General features: G+C 48.3%; 1 protein-coding gene and 1 long non-coding RNA gene across 2 annotated transcripts; one reads left to right on the top strand and one right to left on the bottom strand.

Moving 5' to 3' along the window:
* Positions 1 to 1,091: 1,091 nt before the first annotated feature.
* PPP1R14B (protein phosphatase 1 regulatory inhibitor subunit 14B) lies at positions 1,092 to 10,820 on the bottom strand. Its single transcript, XM_081173419.1, has 4 exons — positions 9,886 to 10,820; positions 4,819 to 4,902; positions 4,007 to 4,039; positions 1,092 to 1,578 (listed from the first exon to the last, which is right to left on the bottom strand). Exons 1-4 carry the CDS (start codon positions 10,111 to 10,113, stop codon positions 1,510 to 1,512), a joined length of 414 nt encoding a protein of 137 aa, XP_081029545.1. The 5' UTR covers positions 10,114 to 10,820; the 3' UTR covers positions 1,092 to 1,509.
* Positions 10,082 to 19,458, top strand: LOC308575032. The gene is made up of 3 exons (XR_014002677.1): positions 10,082 to 10,205; positions 13,755 to 13,879; positions 19,290 to 19,458. It is a non-coding gene; the product is annotated as an uncharacterized lncRNA (long non-coding RNA).
* The last annotated feature ends 850 nt before the right edge of the window (positions 19,459 to 20,308 follow it).

Here is a 20,308-nt window from a genome sequence, read left to right on the forward strand (position 1 = left end):
AGCCCGATTAGTTCCAGGCCCCAGAAGACATTCTTTCCTTGCTGAGTTCAGCCCCGCCACAAGTGAAGGGGAGGGGGAGGCTCCGCCTGCGTCCCCACCAGGGACAGCGTTGCTAACGGGGGGACCTGTAACTCTGCACTTGGCCTGGTCTGCAGATGCACTTGGTTGAAAATACTTGCTGCAGGCAGTGAGGAAGGGGAAGAAGGCCAACTGGGGAGCGGGGAGCAAAATCTCCTTTTCATTTCCAATTCACCAGCCTAGCTGGTCCAAAAATCTCCAAAACACTTCTGTTTTTCACTAGTATGGGTGACAATGATAAGCTAGAAGTGGGTATTATTTCATTCACATTCAGTGAGCAAAAGGGAGCCTCCGTAGCACTCTCCACCCTGCCCTTGCCCAACAATGGCCTTGCAAGATAGGTTATAGGCCGAGCAAGTGACTTGCCCATGGTCACCTATTGTGTTCTCTGCCCAAGAAGGGAGTTGGACCTGGATTCTCCCCCACTCGAGTCCTACATACTTGGCCAGGGAGTGACACAAATGTCCTCCCAATTCACCAGCAAACCAACTCCAAAACACTTCAGTTTTTACTAGTACTGGTAATAAGCAAGCAGCAGGTATTCATTTTTATAGCCTATTTTACTAAAGACAGCGGCTGCGGCCCTCTTTTCTCTCCCCTCCTCACCCTCCTATTTCATCCTAAAAGCCACCCTGTGAGGTAGACTGTAGGCCAGGCATAGGCAAACTCGGCCCTCCACAGATATTTTGGGACTACGACTCCCATCATCCCTGACCACTGGTCCCGTTAGCTAGGGATGATGGGAGTTGTAGCCCCAAAACATCTGGAGGGCCGAGTTTGCCTATGCCTGCTGTAGGCTAAGGTGAAATAATTTGGCCAAGGTTGCACATTAATTTTCCTGGTCAAGTAAGTATCTGAACCCAGGTTCTCACCCCACAAGACCTACCACGCTACTTGCTTGCATAACCCTGCTTTCTCTTTTTAAAAGTGAAAAGGTTTTGTTAAAATACACGTACGCAAATACTCGTCTGCCCTGGCGCACACTTCCGTCCCGTAAAGCAGAAACCAGACCCTTGTTCTCAAAGCATTTTTATTAAATTTATATAAAAACGCAAATAATTAAAAAAAAAACACCAACCCAAACGTTCTAAAAAAAAAGAAAAAGATTTCTCAGGATCCTACCCCTCTTTCTCTTCCCCTGGAAAACAGACGTTCCTCTTCCCCTCCTCTGACACTCACGGGTGGAGGAGGGTGACTGACAGGAAGGAGCAGCTTGGTATTGCTAAAAAGGTGTCCAGATGGTTTTGATTATCAAGGCAATCCCACCGAAAAGGGAAGGTCTTCTCTTATAAGGGCAGTAGCTGGTTCTCCACTGGACCCCTGAAAAGCTCCCTTCTCCCTCTCCAACCCAGCCAGCAGCCAGAGTCTCAATGACAAACTCTCCAAAGAGGAAGGAGGGCAGCGATGGGAGATCATCACACCAGTGGCAAGTCACTTCTTCTGTGGAGTGCTGAGCTTCTGCATCCCACGGATCTTGTCTAACAAGTCGGCAACGAAAACCTGGTGGGCGACAGGAGGCCGGGGAGAGAAGGGTGGGGCGTTAGCGAGGAACCCAGAGTCAGCGCAGAAGGCATAGGCACCGGCTCTCTAATCTGCCCTTTTAGGTTGCGTACATACAGGGGGGAAAGAATCCTGGGAACTCTAGTTTGCTTAGGGTGCTGGGAATTGTAGCTCAGTGTGGGGTAAACTACAGTGCCCAGAGTTCCTTTTTTTGGGCGGGGGGAGGAATTGGGTGCTTTAAACATACAGTGTGTACACAACTGTAGACTCGAGCTGGCCGCGTATTTTAACTCCACCCCCCAATAATTCAGTGCATCATTAACTTTTGGAACTTGCATCACATGATACCCATTAGCCCAGAAGGTTTTAATGCGGGTGAGGAAACTTGGAACTGTGATAATGCTTCTTGCTTGCTTGGTCTTATGTGGCTGGAATGTACACATCTGTTGCCCTGTCCATTTTTGCTTCTGGCTCTGCTTATACAGTGAAACCCTGGGTTACATACGCTTCAGGTTACATACGCTTCAGGTTACAGACTCCGCTAACCCAGAAATAGTACCTCTGGTTAAGAACTCTGCTTCAGGATGAGAACAGAAATCGTGCTCCAGCAGCGTGGTGGCAGGAGGCCCCATTAGCTAAAGTGGTGCTTCAGGTTAAGAACTTAATTTGTTCTGGAGGTCTGTTCTTAACCTGAAACTTCTTAACCTGAGGCCTCCAGCTGCCGCCGTGTGAGTTCTGTTCTCATCCTAAAGCAAAGTTCTTAACCTGAGGTACAGCCTGCAATGTGGCCCTCAGATTAAAAAAGAGAGGAGTTCCTCTCTGCTTTAAATGTGTTATTACATCCAAGCAGAACCTCCACAAACAGAGGCAGTCTACCCCTGAAATGCAGGCACCGGGGACGAACAAAGTCTGGCAGACATCTTTGCATCCTGCTGGTGAACTTCTAGGGGTATCTGCATGGAAGGATTCAGATCAAACACTGGCGAGGGCTCATACTTGAGCCTGCCTAGTGGCAGTGGAGGCAACAAAGAAGGCATACGTGGCTGCCTCCATTGCATCCTCATTGTGCCATCTGGCAGAACTTTTCCAGGTGGTGCAGGGGACTCTTACAGACTTGTTGGCAAAGCATTTTGAGAATCACTGGCATCCACCGAGATCTTAAAGCAGATGAAATCTCATGGGGTGCCCAGAGCGCTGCCTGGTCCTGTTGTGTTGGAGGAGTTTCAGTCAGTAAGGCTCAGATGTGGACAAGGCGTTTGGGTTGGTCAGGGCGACCACTTGCGCCCTGAACCCGTGCCTCCCTCGGCTGATAAAAACTAGCAGGGAGGGGAGTTGTAGAGTTGGGAACCCGAGGGTCATCCAGTCCAACCCCCCCCCCCCCAATGCAGCAATCTCAACACACGCTCCCCCATCCAATTTGAAACCATACTGGCCCCTGGTAAGCTTTGCAAATGTGCCGGCAGTTTCATTGCTGCACCACTATAATTCACAGCAAAGTGATTCTTTGCTCATTGCTGTTCGCTTTAAGGGCTCTAGAGCCTCCAGCTTCAGATGCAGTACACTGGAATGTTACAAACTCAGGCAACAAATGGGCAGGGAGAGACTGCCTTCCTGCCCTGGCTTGCCAGCTTCTTAACTTGCTGGAAATCTAGGAACTGCACTGGAATCTAGGCCAGGGATGGGGAAAACTTTCCCAGCCCTGAGGCTGATTTCCTAGGGAGTCGCCTTCTGGGGGCCACATGCCCATGCGTGGATGGGGCAACAGACACTCTTTCTTTGCAGAGCCCAGCCCCACGAAACTCAGAGCCTCCTACCAGGACAGCTCTCTGCGGCCAGGCAAGCAAGAGGCATGATCTCTGTTCCAGCCAGGCGGAAGAGCTGGAAGGGGGAGCCAAGCCAGTGCAGGGCCTGGGGAGCGTCCCAAGGGCCAGACAAAGAGGCCTCGGCGGGCCAGGCAGCACGGCCTGTGGTTCCTCACCCTTGAGCTGCCTGATCCAGCAAGACAGTTCTTGCCTACTTCTACCCCGGGGGGCAGAAACGACAAACGCAAGCAACGCCTCCCGTTCTGTGATGAAACCAGCAGCTTTCAGTGACGGTTGAGATCCTTCCCTGAAATCTCCCAGCCTCTCTGCCAGGGGAAAAGGGAGGGTGAGGAGGGGAGACAGCTGAGCGGCCCCTCCCCTAACAGGTGCCGGAATGGGAGGGGACTCTCTTCCCTGCTGTGAGAGAAGGAAGGAACAGGAGAAGATTGGGAGCTGGCGCTGGGCAGAGGCAGCTGCTGCTGCTCTCCTGATCTGCCAAGAAAGCAGCTGCGAAGGGGAGGGCTGGGACATGGGGGGCTTCTTGAAGGGAAGGATGTGGGAGCATTTAAGGGGTCATGGGAAAAGCGGGATGGGGGTGGACTCAGGGCAGGCAGGCAAGCACTCACCTCTGTGGGTTTGTAACAGTCAACCAGGAGCTCCTGTTTTTTTGGAAAAAGAAAAGATAAATTTAGATGCCAAAGGTTTGGACAAGCAGGAAGCCCTGTCCATCCAGATCTCATTGAGGGACAGGCCACAGCTCCGTGGTAGAGCATCTCTGTTCCATGCAGAAGGTCCCAGGTTCAATCCCTAATGGCAGGGCTGGGAGAAAGCCCCATCTGAAACCCTGAAGAGCAGCTGCCAGCCAGTGTTGGCTGTACTGACCTAGATAGACTAATAGTCTGACTCCACATGAACCAGATTCCAGTGTTCCTATTTTGAGAACCATGAGGACTTAGATCTTAAATTTTTAGGGGAAGACCCACAGCTTGGTGGTAGAGCAGGTGTGGGGGACCCATGCCCCCCCCAAATAAGTCGCTGTACTGCCATCACCCCCAAACCCACTGGTGATGCTAAGCGGGGCTAAAGGAAGCCTGGTGACATCTGTAGGTTCCCCATTTCTGACACATTCCAAAAATAGAAATCCCAGTCTAAAACCCACCCTTAATCTCTAGCCAAATCCTGAGTGTTTATGGCAGCAACAGAAGGCCACTCTTTTTATTTATATATAAAGAAATATTGCCAGATACGTATGGTCTCCAGATTGCTGACCAGAACAGCCCACCCACTGCTTGGCTGCCATCGTGCGAAAACAGCATCTGGTCTTCCCAGGCGGCGCACGGGGGCCCCCTCCTCTCAATCCCTCCTTTTCTAGGGGGGGGGGCTGTGGAGAAGGAAGGGACACCCTCCCCCTTTTCAACCTAGCTTTCACAGCTCCTACCTTCACTCGGGCGCTCCGAGACTCATCACTCTCCATGTCCAGGAGTTCGTCAACATCTATTTCTAACTCCGGAATCTCCTCTTCCTACAAGAAGACAAAGAGAAGAACCTGCCAGGAATCCAGTCATTTTATTGTTTGAAGGTGTGTGTGTGTGAGTGTAACTGGAGAATGAAAGGAGTTTTGCATGTAAAAACCTTACCCAGGGCAGTGGATTGGCGGGGGGCGGGGGGGCAGGCTGAGAGTGCGAGATTCAAATGAACTCTTCAAATGAACTCAAATTGTATAATAAAGGGCAGAGTTGCAGCATTCAGATTACAGGAACAACATGACCCCTTTTAGGCTGCTATGTGTGTGTGTGGGGGGGGTCCTTCACCCTCTACCTACCTCTCCATATAATTTCAGCATTGGTAAGGTGTCTAGTAGAGACGCGGGTGGCGCTGTGTGTTAAACCACAGAGCCTAGGACTTGCTGATCAGAAGGTCAGTGGTTTGAATCCCCGCGACGGGGTGAGCTCCCGTTGCTCAGTCCCTGCTCCTGCCAACCTAGCAGTTCAAAAGCACGTCAAAGTGCAAATAGATAAATAGGTACCCCTCTGGCGGGAAGGTAAATGGCGTTTCTGTGCGTTGCTCTGGTTTGCCAGAAGCGGCTTCGTCATGCTGGCCACATGACCCGGAAGCTGTACGCTGGCTCCCTCGGCCAATAAAGCGAGATGAGCACCGCAACCCCAGAGTCGGTCACGACTGGACCTAATGGTCAGGGGTCCCTTTACCTTTTTAAGGTGTCTAGTAAAAGGTAAGTCTAGTAATCTCCCTGCCCCATAGATGGAGGCAATTTGAGGACCAGTTGGGTGTAAGAAGTTGTTTTTTCTCTGCCTTCTCAAAGAGAGGGATGTCAGCGAGGATTTTGTTTCCAGACTTCCCAGGACTAGAATCCTGCCACACTCATCTGCTACAAGTTTTGTTTGTGTGTGTACACCCCCCCTTTGGGGTTCAGCTCATTTGGGGGCAGGCATTCCCACACCCCCTCAAACAGCTACAATGTTAAGGCTTCCACCCCAGTCCCCAACTGGGAAGGTTGTGCTGGGGGTGGGTGGGTGGGCACCTGATTAATCATTGTCATTCTCTCCTTTCCTGGCTTCAACTGTTTTAAAAGTTGAACAGTTGAACCTTCTAGGTCAGGAGGATGCTGGTCTGTGGCCTAATCCCACACTGGCACTGAAAAAGGAGGTGGGAATGCCCTCCTCCACATACCCCTTTCGATGCACATCATCAAGGCAGAAAATGTTCTCAAACCATCTAATTCTGCTGCCCTTCTACACCAGGCTTTGGTCCTGTGTACAGTGCTTAGCACTCAAGAGGTACTCAAGAGTGGTAACAAAACATGGCCGGCCAGCCAGCCAGCCATGCCCTTTTCAGGATACTCCATGCCAACAGGAACTCTGGGATTGCTTGGGGAGGTGGGTGGGGTGATGTCTTAGGTTCCCCACAATTTCTCTTTGTACTTTTGGAAACCTTGAGGTTCCCCCAAAACCCTTGTCTTTTTTCCTCACTAGCCAGAATTTGTTATTAGAGGGAGTTATAGGCAATCTGTGGGAAACTGGAGGCAGATCTTAATTCCCCAGGCCTCAGGGTAGCAGAGAAGCCTCTCTGAGAGGACTTTTAGTCAGTTCATCAGAGTAAGTGGGGGGGGGGGATCCACAACCTGTTGTGTAAAACATTTATTTATTGGACAGCAGTTTTGAAAGTTTTAGAAGTCATTTCTGAAGGAAAACAAAATATGGGTGGTAGGCACCGTCTTAGAAGAGTTTGGCATCCGCAACCACACCTTCAAAGCATCTTTGTATCACTTTAACTGTCATGGTTTCCTCCAAAGAATCCTGGGAAATGTAGTTTCTCCGCCACAGAGCTGCAATTCTCAGTACCTGTATCAAACTACAGTTCCCAGGATTCCGGGGGGGGGGGGAGGAACCACATGCTTGGAATGCTTCACGTACATGCTACTCATAGCATCAGAGAATGGGAAGGGACCCTGAGGATCATCTAGCCCTGGGTTTCCCAAATGGGGGCCTCCAGCTGTTTTTGGACTACAACTCCCATCATCCTTAGCTAGCAGGACCAGTGGCCAGGGATGATGGGAACTGTAGTCCAAAAACAGCTGGAGACCCCAGCAGCCGGCTCCTAACCAAGTCTACTCAGAAGCAAGCCCCACTGGCACCTTCATTATACACTTTTAGGCAGCCAGAGAAAACTTTCCACTTTAACCAGGCCTTTGGCTGACTGACATCCAATGCCCTTTTAAAATGTGTTGGGGTACAACCCCAATATAGGGGATTGTTTGTTTTTATTATTTATTTTGTGTTTTTATATTGTAATGTTATATTGTAACGGCCCAGAGACCTGAGTACAGGGTGGTATACAAATGTAATTGATTAATAATAATAGTAGTACTAATAATAATAATTAAGTGGGGCTTTCTCCCAGGTAAGTGGGGCTAGGGGTTGCAGATTAAGGGTTGTAAGTGGGGTTAATCCTACTATAGAGCAGACCTATTGAAACAGATAAAAGGAACTGAGCAATGCAAGTCCATTCATGTTAATATTGTGAAGCGCCCTGAGACCTCCTGATGCAGGGCGATATATAAATCTTATAAATAATAATTTCAGCGAGTCTACTCTGAGCAGGGCTGCGTTGGCTGCAACCCTAAGCTCCTTTAAGCTCCCTGCTAAATCCGCGCAGGACTTGCCCTGACTGGTACCTCCAGCCGAAAGGCGCAGCCTGGTAACAAGGGAGTCATTGAGGGATGCAGAGGAGAATTCAAGCAGCTGAGGTACGTTCTCAGCCGCAGAACAAGGCCAAAGGTAACTGGGTCACGCACACACTCCCCCTGGCATTTGTGAATCAACTAGTGTGTGTTTTGTTTTGCAAGGACCCAGCGGCTCCTCTTCGGACCCTCTCGACTAGCTACTTACTGCCCCATTAGCCTACTCAGACGCAAGCCCCATATGGCCAGCTAAATCCCCCCCACCCCAGTAAGCGGGCTGGCCAGCTGCCAGATGACATTTGGCAGGCGGTGTGTGTGTGTGTGTGTGCAGGCACACACACAAGGAGAGGGCAGACAGAAAGTTGATCCTGCCGCTGCGGCCTGGACAGTAAAAAAAATTAGGCACTGGTCTCGCGTTCGAATGCTACCTTGGCCACAAGTCCGTGGGGGGGGCAGGGTTAGCACCATCAACCCCCCCCCCCGCTTGGTTTCAATCTCACCCACCCATTTTTCCCTTAAGGTTTCTGGCAACAAGCATCTTGCAGCGTTAAAGAAAGAAAAAGAAAAGCCATATCTTAAAAGACAGCTGCTCCTCTCAAGAGACAGCTGCATTTGCGGCCTAAGGCCACACTTCCAAACCCAGAACAGCATAACATGCACAGCAGAGAGGGTGGGGAACGCCACTCCCCACTCCCCACGGCACAATCCTTCCACCCACCCACAATGCTGCAAAATCAGGAGCCGGTAATTCCCTCCCCTTGCTCTTTTTCAAGAGGGGTTGGGGAAAAGGAGGATTCGAACACAGGCCCCATGAAGGCCTTTGAGTACCTCTGACCTTAAGTGACCTTCACTGTTAGTTGGAGGGGGTGGGGAATAAAAGCAGGGATCCTGGCATCACCATCTCTCCAGTCTTTAGAGTAGAGAAGAAGAACAACAAGAGAATCTTGGGGCGGGAGGGAGAGGGTGAAGCATATTGTTGGGCATGTGGTCACTTCTGAAGCATACGCTCCAAAATTTGGCAAGCGGAAAGAGGAAAACTGGCACAGGGTCAAATGCCCAGCGGAGATAAGGGGAGGTGGGTGGTTGAGTGAACACAAGATGCCCTGATGAGCCAAAAATCGCTAGATAATGCCCTTTTAAATTAAAAATATAAATGAATAAAAGTTGGGTTTGGGGGGCTGGGGAAAGAGTTTTCTTCTGGTCTGTGGAAACCATTTTCTCTGGAGAGGAGCAGGCCTTGAAACTACAAATTTGTCTGTGGTTCTGAGGGGGGGAACAAGCACCCAAGTGTGGGCTTGGGGAGGAATAAAAATGGGAGGGGTGGCATCAGGCCCACTCAGTGGAAATGGGGGGCCTTCCAAAAACTAAGGGCGTTTGTTCTTGGGGCTGCCGCCTGAAGCTTGGGATGGGGGCAGGGGCTGCATACGGGGTGTATGTTGGGTTAGAAATGGTCCCTAAATTCAGTGGGTGGAATTTGCCAAGGAGTGAGTCCCCCACTCTGCGGGTCACTAGTCCTCAATGTCCCTTTTCAGAGCCTGCACAATACCTGATGACAAAAGAACCAGGAAAGGGGGGTGGGAGTGCCTGGGTAGCCACTCCCTGAACCCGGGCTGCAATGGAGGGCAATGGGGCAGCATATATGGGGAGACAAGGTGGGGTGGGAGGAGGCTGCGTGAGCTGATCTAGGATCTAATCTGGGTTATAAGGAGGATGTAACAGGGTGGAGGAGCTGGAGACATTCAAGTCTCCGGAAGAGTGGATTTGGGGGACACCAACATAAAAGGGTTGGGGTTTTCAGGGACTTTTTTGGGAGGTGGCAGGGGCATCGAATTGAAAGTCAAGCCTGCATTTCTAGACAGCGTCTCATTCATTTCTCTTTGTTATCCACCACTTTCTTTGTACTGCTGTGATGGGAAATAATATTATTGTAAAGGTTATGTTTATGTGACCAGGAGGCCTGCCCTCCAGATCAAGATGGTCTTGGGGCATAGGGTATACTTTGGGGTCCGTAAACCTTTTCCTTCCTCAAGATTGAGCAAGTTCCTGGGGGCAGAGACCTTAAAAAAGAAATTATTACAAGTAATTTTTGTGGAGTGGGAGTAGCACAAAGCCTGCAACTGTAGGAACAAGATTCATTGGGTGGGCAGTTGAAATTCATGTAACAGGCTCCACACACATTAAGGGGATGACATAACGTGGGTCTGGGTTATAGGGGCCGCGATCTAGCACCTGAATGATGGAAGGAGGCTAAATTTTAAGGGATTGTAGGGAAACCCAAGTGCGAGAGGAGGATTTCGGAGTTTTTACCTGGCAGTCATAGAGGACCGTCAGCTGTTCCAAGATCCATTCTTCCAAGTGGAGCCTCTTTCGGAGCTCTTTGCGATCGTATTTCACCGTCACCCGCCCCTGGCGCCGGACCGGGCCCTCCTCTTCCTCTGCGGCCGGTTCTCCCGCCGGGGGGCTTTGGAAATACACCCGGGGCCCCGTCCCCGCAGCCGCCGGGGGGCCGCTCTCTGGGCTGCAAGGCGCCGCCATCCGAACCGGACCGGAACCGGAGCGCGCGAAGGAAAAAGAGCGCGGATCAACCGCACACACACACGGAATCGCTGACTCCGCTTCCTGCCTTGGCGAGTCTTCCTTTTGTCTTCTTTTCCTTCCCCGACGCCACGTGGTGGGGACCCCCGGGTTGGATCCAGAGGGCAGAAGTAGCCCCAGCACCGGATTGGGCTTCCCCACCCAAACCCCACACACGGCTGAGCCAAAAACCGAGGGAGGGGCAGGCAGAAAGAGAGAGAGAGAGAGAGAGAGAGAGAGAGCTCGATGCAAAGTCTGCTCACAACCGAGCCTCAAGAGGACTAGCGCCACGTGCAGTCCGAACCCAGGGAAGGAACCGGGGGGTCTTTTATTTGGTTTGGTTTGATGGATCGCTGCTCCTCGTTCCCTGCGCCACGTGCGACGGGGTCTGGATCTGGCCTCTTCTTGCACACACAAGGGCAATAACTCGGCGCCGAACCAGAACCGGAATCCCGAACTCCGCCTTTCTTTCTCTCCTCCTCCTCTTTGTTTGCAAAACTGGAAACCGGTTTCGACTCTCTCCCTCCCTCCGCCCCGCCGATCCTCCCTCCGGGCGCGATTGCTTCACTCCGCTTCAGGAGTTCCTTAAGCCAAGCAGGTCCAGTCCGGGTTCCGATCCGCTTTCGCCTCGGCCCTTTGTCCCGCTGCTGCTCCCGGGGCTGCTGCTGCTGCTGCTGCGCTGGCTCCGTCTCCCCGCTCCCCCCCCGCCCCCCACCCCGCCCCCTTAAAGGGCCAGCACGTCGCTCTCCCTCTCCAGCCAGCGCTTGCCCAGCTGCCCTGCCTGACCACCCCCAGGGCTGACCGGCTGGACGCTCGCCTCTCTCTTTGATACCACATCCATCCCCCCCCAGCTTGCCCCACCCCAGTGCACCCCCCTTTCAGATCTCCTGTCTGGAGACATGTTTTCTCCCCCACCCCCCTCCGCCCACTCCTCAATCTATTCTCTTATCAAAAGGGTGTGCCCGGTTGTCACACACACACACCAATTTCTGTCTGCTTTGCCACAATGGTTTGAAAATTCCGCTTTGTCAGTCGCTTTGATTTCTATCTCTCCGCGTGCCTTGTTGGAAGAGAGGAGGGGCGGGTGGATTAGCTTCCGTCAGGTTAATCTTAGTTTAATGGCTTCATTTGTTTATTAGGTTAATGCTTGTGACCTGACTGGCATCGTATGGATGCTGTTAAGGCGTCCACGTGAATGTCAGGTCATGAATAGCAGCAGGGGTAGTTCTGAACCACAAATTGTATATGTGTGTGTGTGTGAGAGAGAGAGATTTAGACACAGAAACATTTTTTTCTTACATATCAAAAGATTTATTATTTTATTATTATTAATCTATTCATGGCCTTCTACACAATTGTCTCAAGGCGATGTACAATAAAGAACAGAAACAGCAGGGGAAAGGCAGATGCGTTTAAATGGTGTTAGATTATACAAGATTTGGAGAGGAATTGCTTTTTTTATTGTGCACAGAGCCATATAAATAGATGTTAATAATAATAAAACAAAATAAGAAGGATACAAAACAGACACTCATGGGCAAAAGCTCATTTGGAAAAGCCTGTTGGAACAAAAATGGAATAATGAAGTGCAAGTGCGTGTGATCCAATGTTTGTATCCAATGCCAGTCCTACTCAGAGTAAACCCATTAAAATGAAGAGGCATGATTCACTTGCGTTCGTTGATTTCCATGGGTTTACTCAAAGTAGAACTTAGTTGGGTGCAAGCCATTATTTATGATGCAATATATTGATAAAAGTATGTATGAAATTTCAACAACCATGAATGAAACTCAGTTTACTACGGCCCAAAAAATGCACTGTGAGTCTCTGTACACAGACGCATGCTTGCTTATTTCACTCGATAAAATATATACATGTATACAAATATGCTAGTCCAGATAGGCACAAATATGGATGTCATTTCAGGCAGATGGATACATTTTTCATTGCATCAACTACATCATGTATATATATGAATTGTGTGTGTGTCAAAATAAAAAAATTCCTTCCAGTAGCACCTTAAAGACCAACTAAGTTAGTTCTTGTGTGTGTGTGTTGGTGATGATAATGATATGTGCTGAATCATTTTGTCTGTGTACAGACATTTTGGAAGAACGTATGCTTTCTAATGTATACACAAATTTTGTCTGTCTGTGTATATGTGACGTATACACACAAAACTGAAGCCACTTTGGTTAAAGGAGGAGCCTTGTGGAGCTTTCCAGTTAAGTGGGGTGGGGGGCTATTTCTGCAAAACAAACAAACACCCCTCCCCATCACTCCATTTCTACCCCAATCCAATTGCAAAGTCTCATTGCATCCTTCTTCTGCCATTCTGCAACAGGCATGTTTGTCCGATTTAAATATGATTTCCAAATCTGGAGAGGGCAAAACTCCAGAGTGATGAGGAAGAAGTGAGATACAGTACTTATTTTTTAAAAGGGGAAGGGTCAGCATGTATAACCCTGGCGCTTCTAGTACTGTGATTCATCTGGTTCTGGGGAGGGGTTTTGTTGTGTTTGGGATGTTGTCACCCTTTGCCTTGGTTTGGATACACATCATGGTATTGTTTTTAATCCTGATTATTGACTCCGGATAAACTTCCCTTAATCCCCTTCACTATCAGCTAACAAGGTACTCTGATTTCAACTCTAAGCAGATTGTGGTTTAAAAATGAAGATTAGAGCAATGCCCCAAAGCAACAATTGCTTATCTTAACTATATCTGCATTTATTCTTGAGAAAGATGCCCCTTTTTGTTCTGCAGAGGCGCCTATAATCCAATTAATTAATTAATTAATTAATTATGTATATGTACTGCCCTATACCCGCAGGTCTCAGGGCGGTTACAACATAAAAACACAAACTGCAAAAAATACAGCATGCTTTTCACTGCATCACTTCAGGCAGATATCCAACAGGCTATTATCCTGGAATAAGAGATGGTTGGTCGGTTTCTTTGTAGCTTTTTTAATAAATAAAAAATCAGAGACCCTGCTCACAGTGGATTGGGAGAAACTGGGATTTGGAAGGGCATAATCTCTGCTACCAACACCCCACAGGGAGTTCTTCTCTCTACATAGTGAAATGCACAAATGAAAGGCAGACTCTCGCCAAGTGCTGGATCTGAGTTTTAATCCTCATGGTCCCAGCATTGCCTAAGCAGGAGACTGGAAACAAGCTTATACCATGTGATCGAATGCCAATTTTTTAAAAAAAGACCTCTGTGGCTTTAAGATACAAGACTCTTGGCGGGGTGGGGGGGTTGGACCACGTGGTTTGGGCCCCAACAGAAGCTTAATTCAGCCACTTCCTGCCAGAGTTGGGGGAAGCAGCAGCAGCAGCAGCAGCTGCAAGGCACGCTTCTGAACATAGGAAGTTTGAGTCAGATCGTTGGCTAGTATAGGCCAGAATGGCAGCAGCTCTTTGGCATTTTGGGCAGAGATTCCTGCCCCCACCACTTGTTTTTCGAGATCTTTTAAATGGAAGAACCTAGGACCCAGGGAAACTGAGGCCATTTTGCATTCTGCATTATGTGCTCTTGGATGCAAATTCAAATTACATTTCTGCACATTTGACAATTGCTCCCCATTTCCTCTGCAGGCTGATCCTCAGTGTGACCCGTCTGGCTTCCTTCCTTGGAACCTAAATCTGCTCCAGAACGAGAGGTTGCGCTTTGAAAACATCAGCATCTGTGGCCGGCCTTCCTTGGAGGTTTTTAAGCAGAGGTTGGGCGGTCATCTGTCAGGGATGCTTTAGCTGAGATTCCTGCATTGCAGGGGTTTGGACTAGATGACCCTTGGGGTCCCTTCCAACTCCTCAGTTCTTTTTCTATGCAAGCAGAACATGGGTGCCATAACCCTCTCTTGCTTGTGATCCCCAGCAACTTGTAATTCAAAGGCTCGGCCCCCCTCTGATCCTGGAGGTAATATAGCCGTCATGATTAGTAGCCATTGTTCCTTATCCTCTGTGAATTTGTCTAATCCCCTTTTAAAGCCCCCTAAATTGATGGCTGGCAGGGTTAACAATGTGCTGTGCGGGAGCGAGTCTTTCCTCTTGTCTGCAGTGAATCAGCTCCTTTCAGCTCCACTGAATGAAATACGGAAAGTGGTGGCTGGTGCCCATTGGGTCTGATGGGGCGGACAGCATGGAGCCCAACAGTAGGTGGCGCCAGAGACAATGGCAAGCAGAGCTGATGCTACATTTGTCCCCATCCTCCTCCTTCCTGCTGAATTCTACAAGGGGCAACACTGAGACTGAGGCAGGTGGGGCCACTTTCCTGGACTGGTCACAAGAAAGAAGGAAAGCAGGTGGGGCTGGCTGAGGGCAGACTAAGGTTGGTGAGGCAGTGCCCCATTTGCCAAACAAACCAGCCTCCGCTCGACAGGAAAAGGGAAAAACTCAGTCCAATTTCTCCATCACATAGGCGCTTCAATCATGTCTCCCCTTACCCGGCTTGCTCCCTCAGAGACCCACATATTATAAGCCCCCACCCCTGCAAATATGGGAGATGCTTCAATAGCATCCTGATTGCCTATTTTCTGCACCTTCGCCATCTCAATAATATCATTTAAAAAAATTATTATTTTCTGATGTGGCACCCAGAATTGTCTGAAGCAGCATTCTGGGTTGCCCAGCTTGGAAGGGGAAATGTGCTGTGCGGTACAGGAAAAGACAAAGAGGTTGATTTGGGCACAGCCATCTGTTGGGCTGCAGTTTGTGCCACCTTGAATGTTCTGTCATAGATTGATGGAATTGTAGAGTTGGATGGGACCATGGGGTCATCTAGTCCAACCCTTTGCAAGGCAGGAATCTTTTGCCCATGGGACTCGAACCATGGCCCTGAAATTAAGAGTCTCGCACTCTACCAAGTGAGCTATGAGATGCTTGCACTCCTTTCTTTTTCCTTATTCCCCCTCCCATAACAAACGCACTACTAACACTCTGGAATTAGTCACCTTGCGGGGAGACTTTAAAGAGGCAACTCGGCATCTGTTGGACAGGAGGGTGGGGGCAAAGTCTTTCTGGCAGAGCAAAAGAACAAATCCCTTATTTGCTTGCCAGGAGGCCTAACCATGAACTAATTAACATCTCCCCCTTCAGTTGCCATTATGAAGTAGGTTTCTTTGGTGGGGGAGTGGGGGGAGGACAAAGGAGACCCACTCAGAAAACCCAGAGTTCACTTTGCAGACCTTTTTTGTTTGTTTAAGTTCCATCGGCATTGTTTTAAGGCAGGGGTCCGCAAACCTTTTCGGCAGGGAGCCAGTCCATTGTCCCTCAGACCTTATGGGGGGCGGCGGACTATTTTTTTTGGGGGGGGTAATAAATGAATTCCTATGCCCCACAAATAACCCAGAGATGCATTTTAAATAAAAGGACACATTCTACTCATGTAAAAACACGCTGATTCCCAGATTTAGAAGGCGATTGGGCCGGATTTGGCCCCCGGGCCTTAGTTTGCCTACCCATGTCATAAGGGCTTCATTAGGACGAGGAGCCTGTTTTCTGGGGTGGGGTGTTGTGGTGGTGAGTGGCCTACAGTACAAAGGTAAGACTCATGTCTGCTGCCCCACCCACTTTGCCTTTGGCCCCGCCCACCACTGACAGGTGACCTTCAGAAGGTTCCCTACAAAGGGCTGCAGCCTTTGGATGGCAGGGGTTCCTTCCCCCCTCGTACAGCCAGGGGTCCAGAGTCCAGCATTTGAGGTCCCTAGGTTAGCAATAACATGATGACGATGATGATGACACTCAAAAAGAAAATAAAGCTCCCCCCCCCCGCCCCAAAGCGTGAGTAGTTTGGTGACATAATCAGCTGTTCTGAGAGGAGGCGCTCCTAATCTTGGGCCATCATCAGAACCGATATATTTCAATCAATATTTGTTAACACTCTAAAATGAGAAAATCTATATCAGTTATCTAAAAGCAAACAAAGCCACACTTGTCTTTTATCAGATCTCTTATTTACAGCTCTAAATGAGGAGTATCTCGTATTTTGGTCTGGCGGCACATTTTAAAAAAGTTGTCAAATGGCCCCCAAATCAACCTAACCTACCTCACAGAGTTGTTGTGGGGAATAAATGAGAAAGGGGAGACCCCCAGACACCACGCTGAGTTCCTTGGACCTGAGAGCGACAGCAACTTTGCTTGCTTGTCATTCCTAGCAACTGATATTTGGAAGCAATGGATGCAGAATGGAGCCATCCCAGCCGGTGGCCCCTGTCAGCTTGATCGGCCATGAATTTGTCAAACCCCTTTTTAAAGCTACCCATACTCGTATTCCTCTTGGTGGAGCAAACTTCACAGCTTAACTACTGTAGGTGCTCTTTGAAGAAGTCCTTCGTTTTGTTTGACCTGAATCTTGAGCGCACATCTTCTGATTTATTTATACATCTCCCTGTTAATCATTAGTTCACGCAGAGAACCCTGGCTATGATGATGATTGATGGGGCAAGACAGCTACGATGTGACTCAGAGAAGCAATACAATAGTTAACCTCTAGTGGGCACTGTTGTGTTCTGTGCTATCTGTCGATATTTATCTATCTCTAATCATTAGGCCTTGTTTGTGGCCTGCATCCCTTATGCAAATTCAGCAAATGGACCTATATGGATCTATACAGGCTTACACAGCAAACATCCATTCAGCAATGAAAAACAATAAAAAATATTGGGGAGGGGGCACACGAATTGAGTTCAGCATATTGTAGAGTTCATCAACTCCAAGCAGAAATTTCACCTAACATTGTCCACAAGTAGTTTCTTATGTCTTTTTGCACTACTCTCCAGTCATGTTCCCAGGGCAGTTTCGTTCAGGTAAATCTTGACAAGCATAAGGTCTAGAAACTTAAAACAAAAAACCAGAGGTGGAATTTGGGTATGTGTGTGTTGAATTTTGCATCCGGTATCAAATTCCTTGCTTTTCTATAGTTGCACAGAAATGCCCATTTAAAAATGCAACGCCCACTTCTCCTTTTTCCTTCCCTGATGTCGTCCTTCCTTCATTCTTGTAATTTGGCTCGGAGAGGAGAAAATTGCTTCAACGGGCTTTTTGCCTGCAGCTCTCCACACCTGCCACTAGATGGCAAGGTCTCCCCAGGACAACAGATATCCACAGGTGTTGAAGCAAGACTCCAAAAACGGCACATTCAGTTTGGCCTTTATCTTGCTTTCTCCAGGGCTTCTTTCCATAACCCTTTGGTAATGCATGGTATGTCAGAGCCCAAGTTCAGTGGTCTCTTTAATTATATACTCAGTAAAGCTCATAGCTGTCAACTTAGGTTAGATGACCATCTGCCGGGATTTCTGTATCTTTGAATCCCCCCATTGCAGGGGTTTGGACTAGACCATGGGTAGGCAAACTAAGGTCCAGGGGGCGGATCCAGTCCAATCGCTTTCTAAATCCGGCTTGTGGACAATCCAGGAATCAGCATGTTTTTACATGAGTAGAATGTGTCCTTTTATTTAAAATGCATCTCTGGGTTATTTGTGGGGCATAGGAATTTGTTCATTCTTTTTTTTCAGAATATAGTCCAGCCCCCCACAATGTCTGAGGTACAGTGGACTGGCCCCCTGCTGAAAAAGTTTGCTGACCCCTGGACTAGACCATATGACCCTCAGGGTCTCTTCCAACTCCACAATTCTATGAAAAGGGGTGTACAAGAAAAAATAAATTCAGACCCTATCATTGTTGGGTATATTGCATTAATATGTCTGTAGTGATATCCATGCTACTTATAGTTACAATAATAATTTGTAAATTGTATACCCTTCTATATCTTAGGTATCAGACCCAAACTAGACTTTTGCCTGGTCTGCCTGATTCTAGGATATCAGATTATGAGCCAGGAGGTGAAGCATTTATTCTCTCCAATCTGATCATGTTAAATGTAAGGGGTTGTAGCCAATCCTAGACCTACACAGAGTAGGCCTGCTGAAGTTAATAGGCATGGCTTAGGTTCATTATTTCCATTGGGTCTACTCAGAGTGCAAGTTAAGTTAGATACAGGCCGGGATTTGCATCTGAAGCATAGAAAATAAACAGAAGTACAGCCAGTGCAATGTCGTCTTCTAACAGATTGTTTCATTTGATTTTTGAAATTCTTGCTCTTGTGTTTTATTATTTAGATTTTATAGTACATCGGTGGTGGACGACCTGTTTGGCCCTCTCCTTAGGCCAGACCCCTTCCCCAGCCATGCCCCCTACTAGGGGTGGCTGGTACCCATTAGGTCAAGGAGGGCAGAAGATAGGGAGCCACCAGTAGATGGAGCCAGAGGCAATGGCAGGCAGAGATGGTCAGTCTAGTTTTGTCCCCATCCTCCTCCTCCTCCTCCTCTCTGATAAGTTCTACAAGGGGCAACAATGAGATGCAGGTGAAGGAAGCTGGCAGCCAACTCTACCACCGTACTGATTGTAAGTAAGGAGGCAGCCCAGTGGGGGCTGACAGAGGGCAGGTAGAGGGTGGTGGGGCAAGGCCCCATTTACCCTACTCGGCCAGCCACCACTGACCCTGCCAGACCCTATTTTCCAGAGACAGCCCTGGATTCACAGAAGCTGTCCTGGTTTCTGAATTGATCCCAAAACATCCCACTTTTCCTTAGGGCGTCCCTAATTTCATTGGTGAAATGTTGGAGGGTATGGTAGGATGTCCCTATTTTTGTCTGAGAAATGTTGAAGGTTATGGAGTTCTCTAACCCCTGAGCCATCTGACGGCAGCCCTGTATAGGGAAGTTTCGAAACTGGGTGTAAGTAGGGATGGGCAAATATATCCATTTTGGTTCCTCTCAGTGTCTCCCTTTTCCAGTCTAAAGTTCAGTTTGGGATACATATTTTTTTAAGTCCTCATGAAGATTCATCAACATTTGAAGGCAATTTCTTCTTAATATACACTTTTTTATATGCAATTTTGCCTAATGCAATACAATGTTCATATGTTATTTTCACAAATATATGCATTTACATGCACACTTTAGTATGTGAATTTTGTACACATTACTTGTCCAGATCTGTGTTGTGAAATTCAGAGAAGTGCAAATTTCGAGGGATGGCTGTGTTTCTGTTCTCGTATTGTTTTGTAAAGTGCAAATCAGGTACGTTTGCCTTTCGATATGAACCGAATCAAATTTCTCTTCCTGTTCCTAGGTGTGGGACCTTGGCAGACAGTCAAACATGTCTCCTTTGGGCCCTGCCTCTGGTCAGATGTTTACATTCAGCCTTGTAATCTGACATGATTCATTGTTTTAAGTGAATGAATCAAACTTCACTGAATGACGGCGGTATTATTATTTTTATTTCTCTATTTATTTGGCTTGGACAGCTGAAGATCCCTGATGAAATTCTTCAGATACTGCACCGCCAGAATCCTCTGCTTATTTATTCGAGGTTTTCCCGCTGAAGACCGTCTCCTGTGGATCGTAGCCCTGGGGTGCGTGTGTCTAGTCGATGGAATTGGATTCGGCATCCAGCCCCTCTTGCACAGAAAGTGTCAAACGGAGGAAGATGAACTAGGCGTTGCGGGAGTAAACGTTGCCATCTTGTCAAGACTAAAATAAACTCCCCGTTAATAAACGAGGTTGGGGATTGGAAGAGAGCTTTTCGCCATAAAAGGAGCCGAACGCTAAAATTATTGCCCCTGGAACCATCGTGGGAGTAAAGAAATTGTTTGTATTAAAAAAAGGAATGGTGTGTGTGTCTGTGTGTAACTCATCCTGGGGTCTATATATACAGCTTCTCTGCTGCCCTACATGACTCTAAAGCACCTTTTGACCCCCGTGCTATTTGTGGGAAGGTCTGTGTGTTGTTGATGGGCAACCGAGAGCTGAAGAGAGACATCATTTGAACCAGAATGCACAATTTAGCCCTCGAGTTGGGAACCAATAGCCTTCCAGATTTTGTTGGGACTCCAGCTCCCACCAGTCCCAGCTAGCACAGCCAATGGTCAGGGACGATGGGATTTGTAGTCCAGAAATGTCTGGAGGGTCACAGGGCTCATCTGGGCACCTGTTTATTGAGCCTTCATCCTGATTTGCTTGTAGGATGCTTATGTGGAGGTCGGACCAAGCATTATCTTTACTGAACGTCGATCCTGATATGCTTCCCACTCATCATTTGTTCATCCAACGTTTTTCTATGCATTTTCTCATCACTTTCCTAACTGCAAA

This window comes from Podarcis bocagei, assembly GCF_964188305.1.
Source record: "Podarcis bocagei genome assembly, chromosome: 16".
Classification (NCBI taxonomy): domain Eukaryota; kingdom Metazoa; phylum Chordata; class Lepidosauria; order Squamata; family Lacertidae; genus Podarcis; species Podarcis bocagei.

Coding starts and splice junctions, on each gene's coding strand:
- PPP1R14B (XM_081173419.1), bottom strand. CDS start 10,113: ATGGCGGCGCCTTGCAGCCCAGAGAGCGGCCCCCCGGCGGCTGCGGGG. Junction 4,903..9,885: donor CGGTCCTCTATGACTGCCAG/GTAAAAACTCCG, acceptor GTCTTCTTGTAG/GAAGAGGAGATTCCGGAGTT. Junction 1,579..4,006: donor ACTGTTACAAACCCACAGAG/GTGAGTGCTTGC, acceptor GTCGCCCACCAG/GTTTTCGTTGCCGACTTGTT.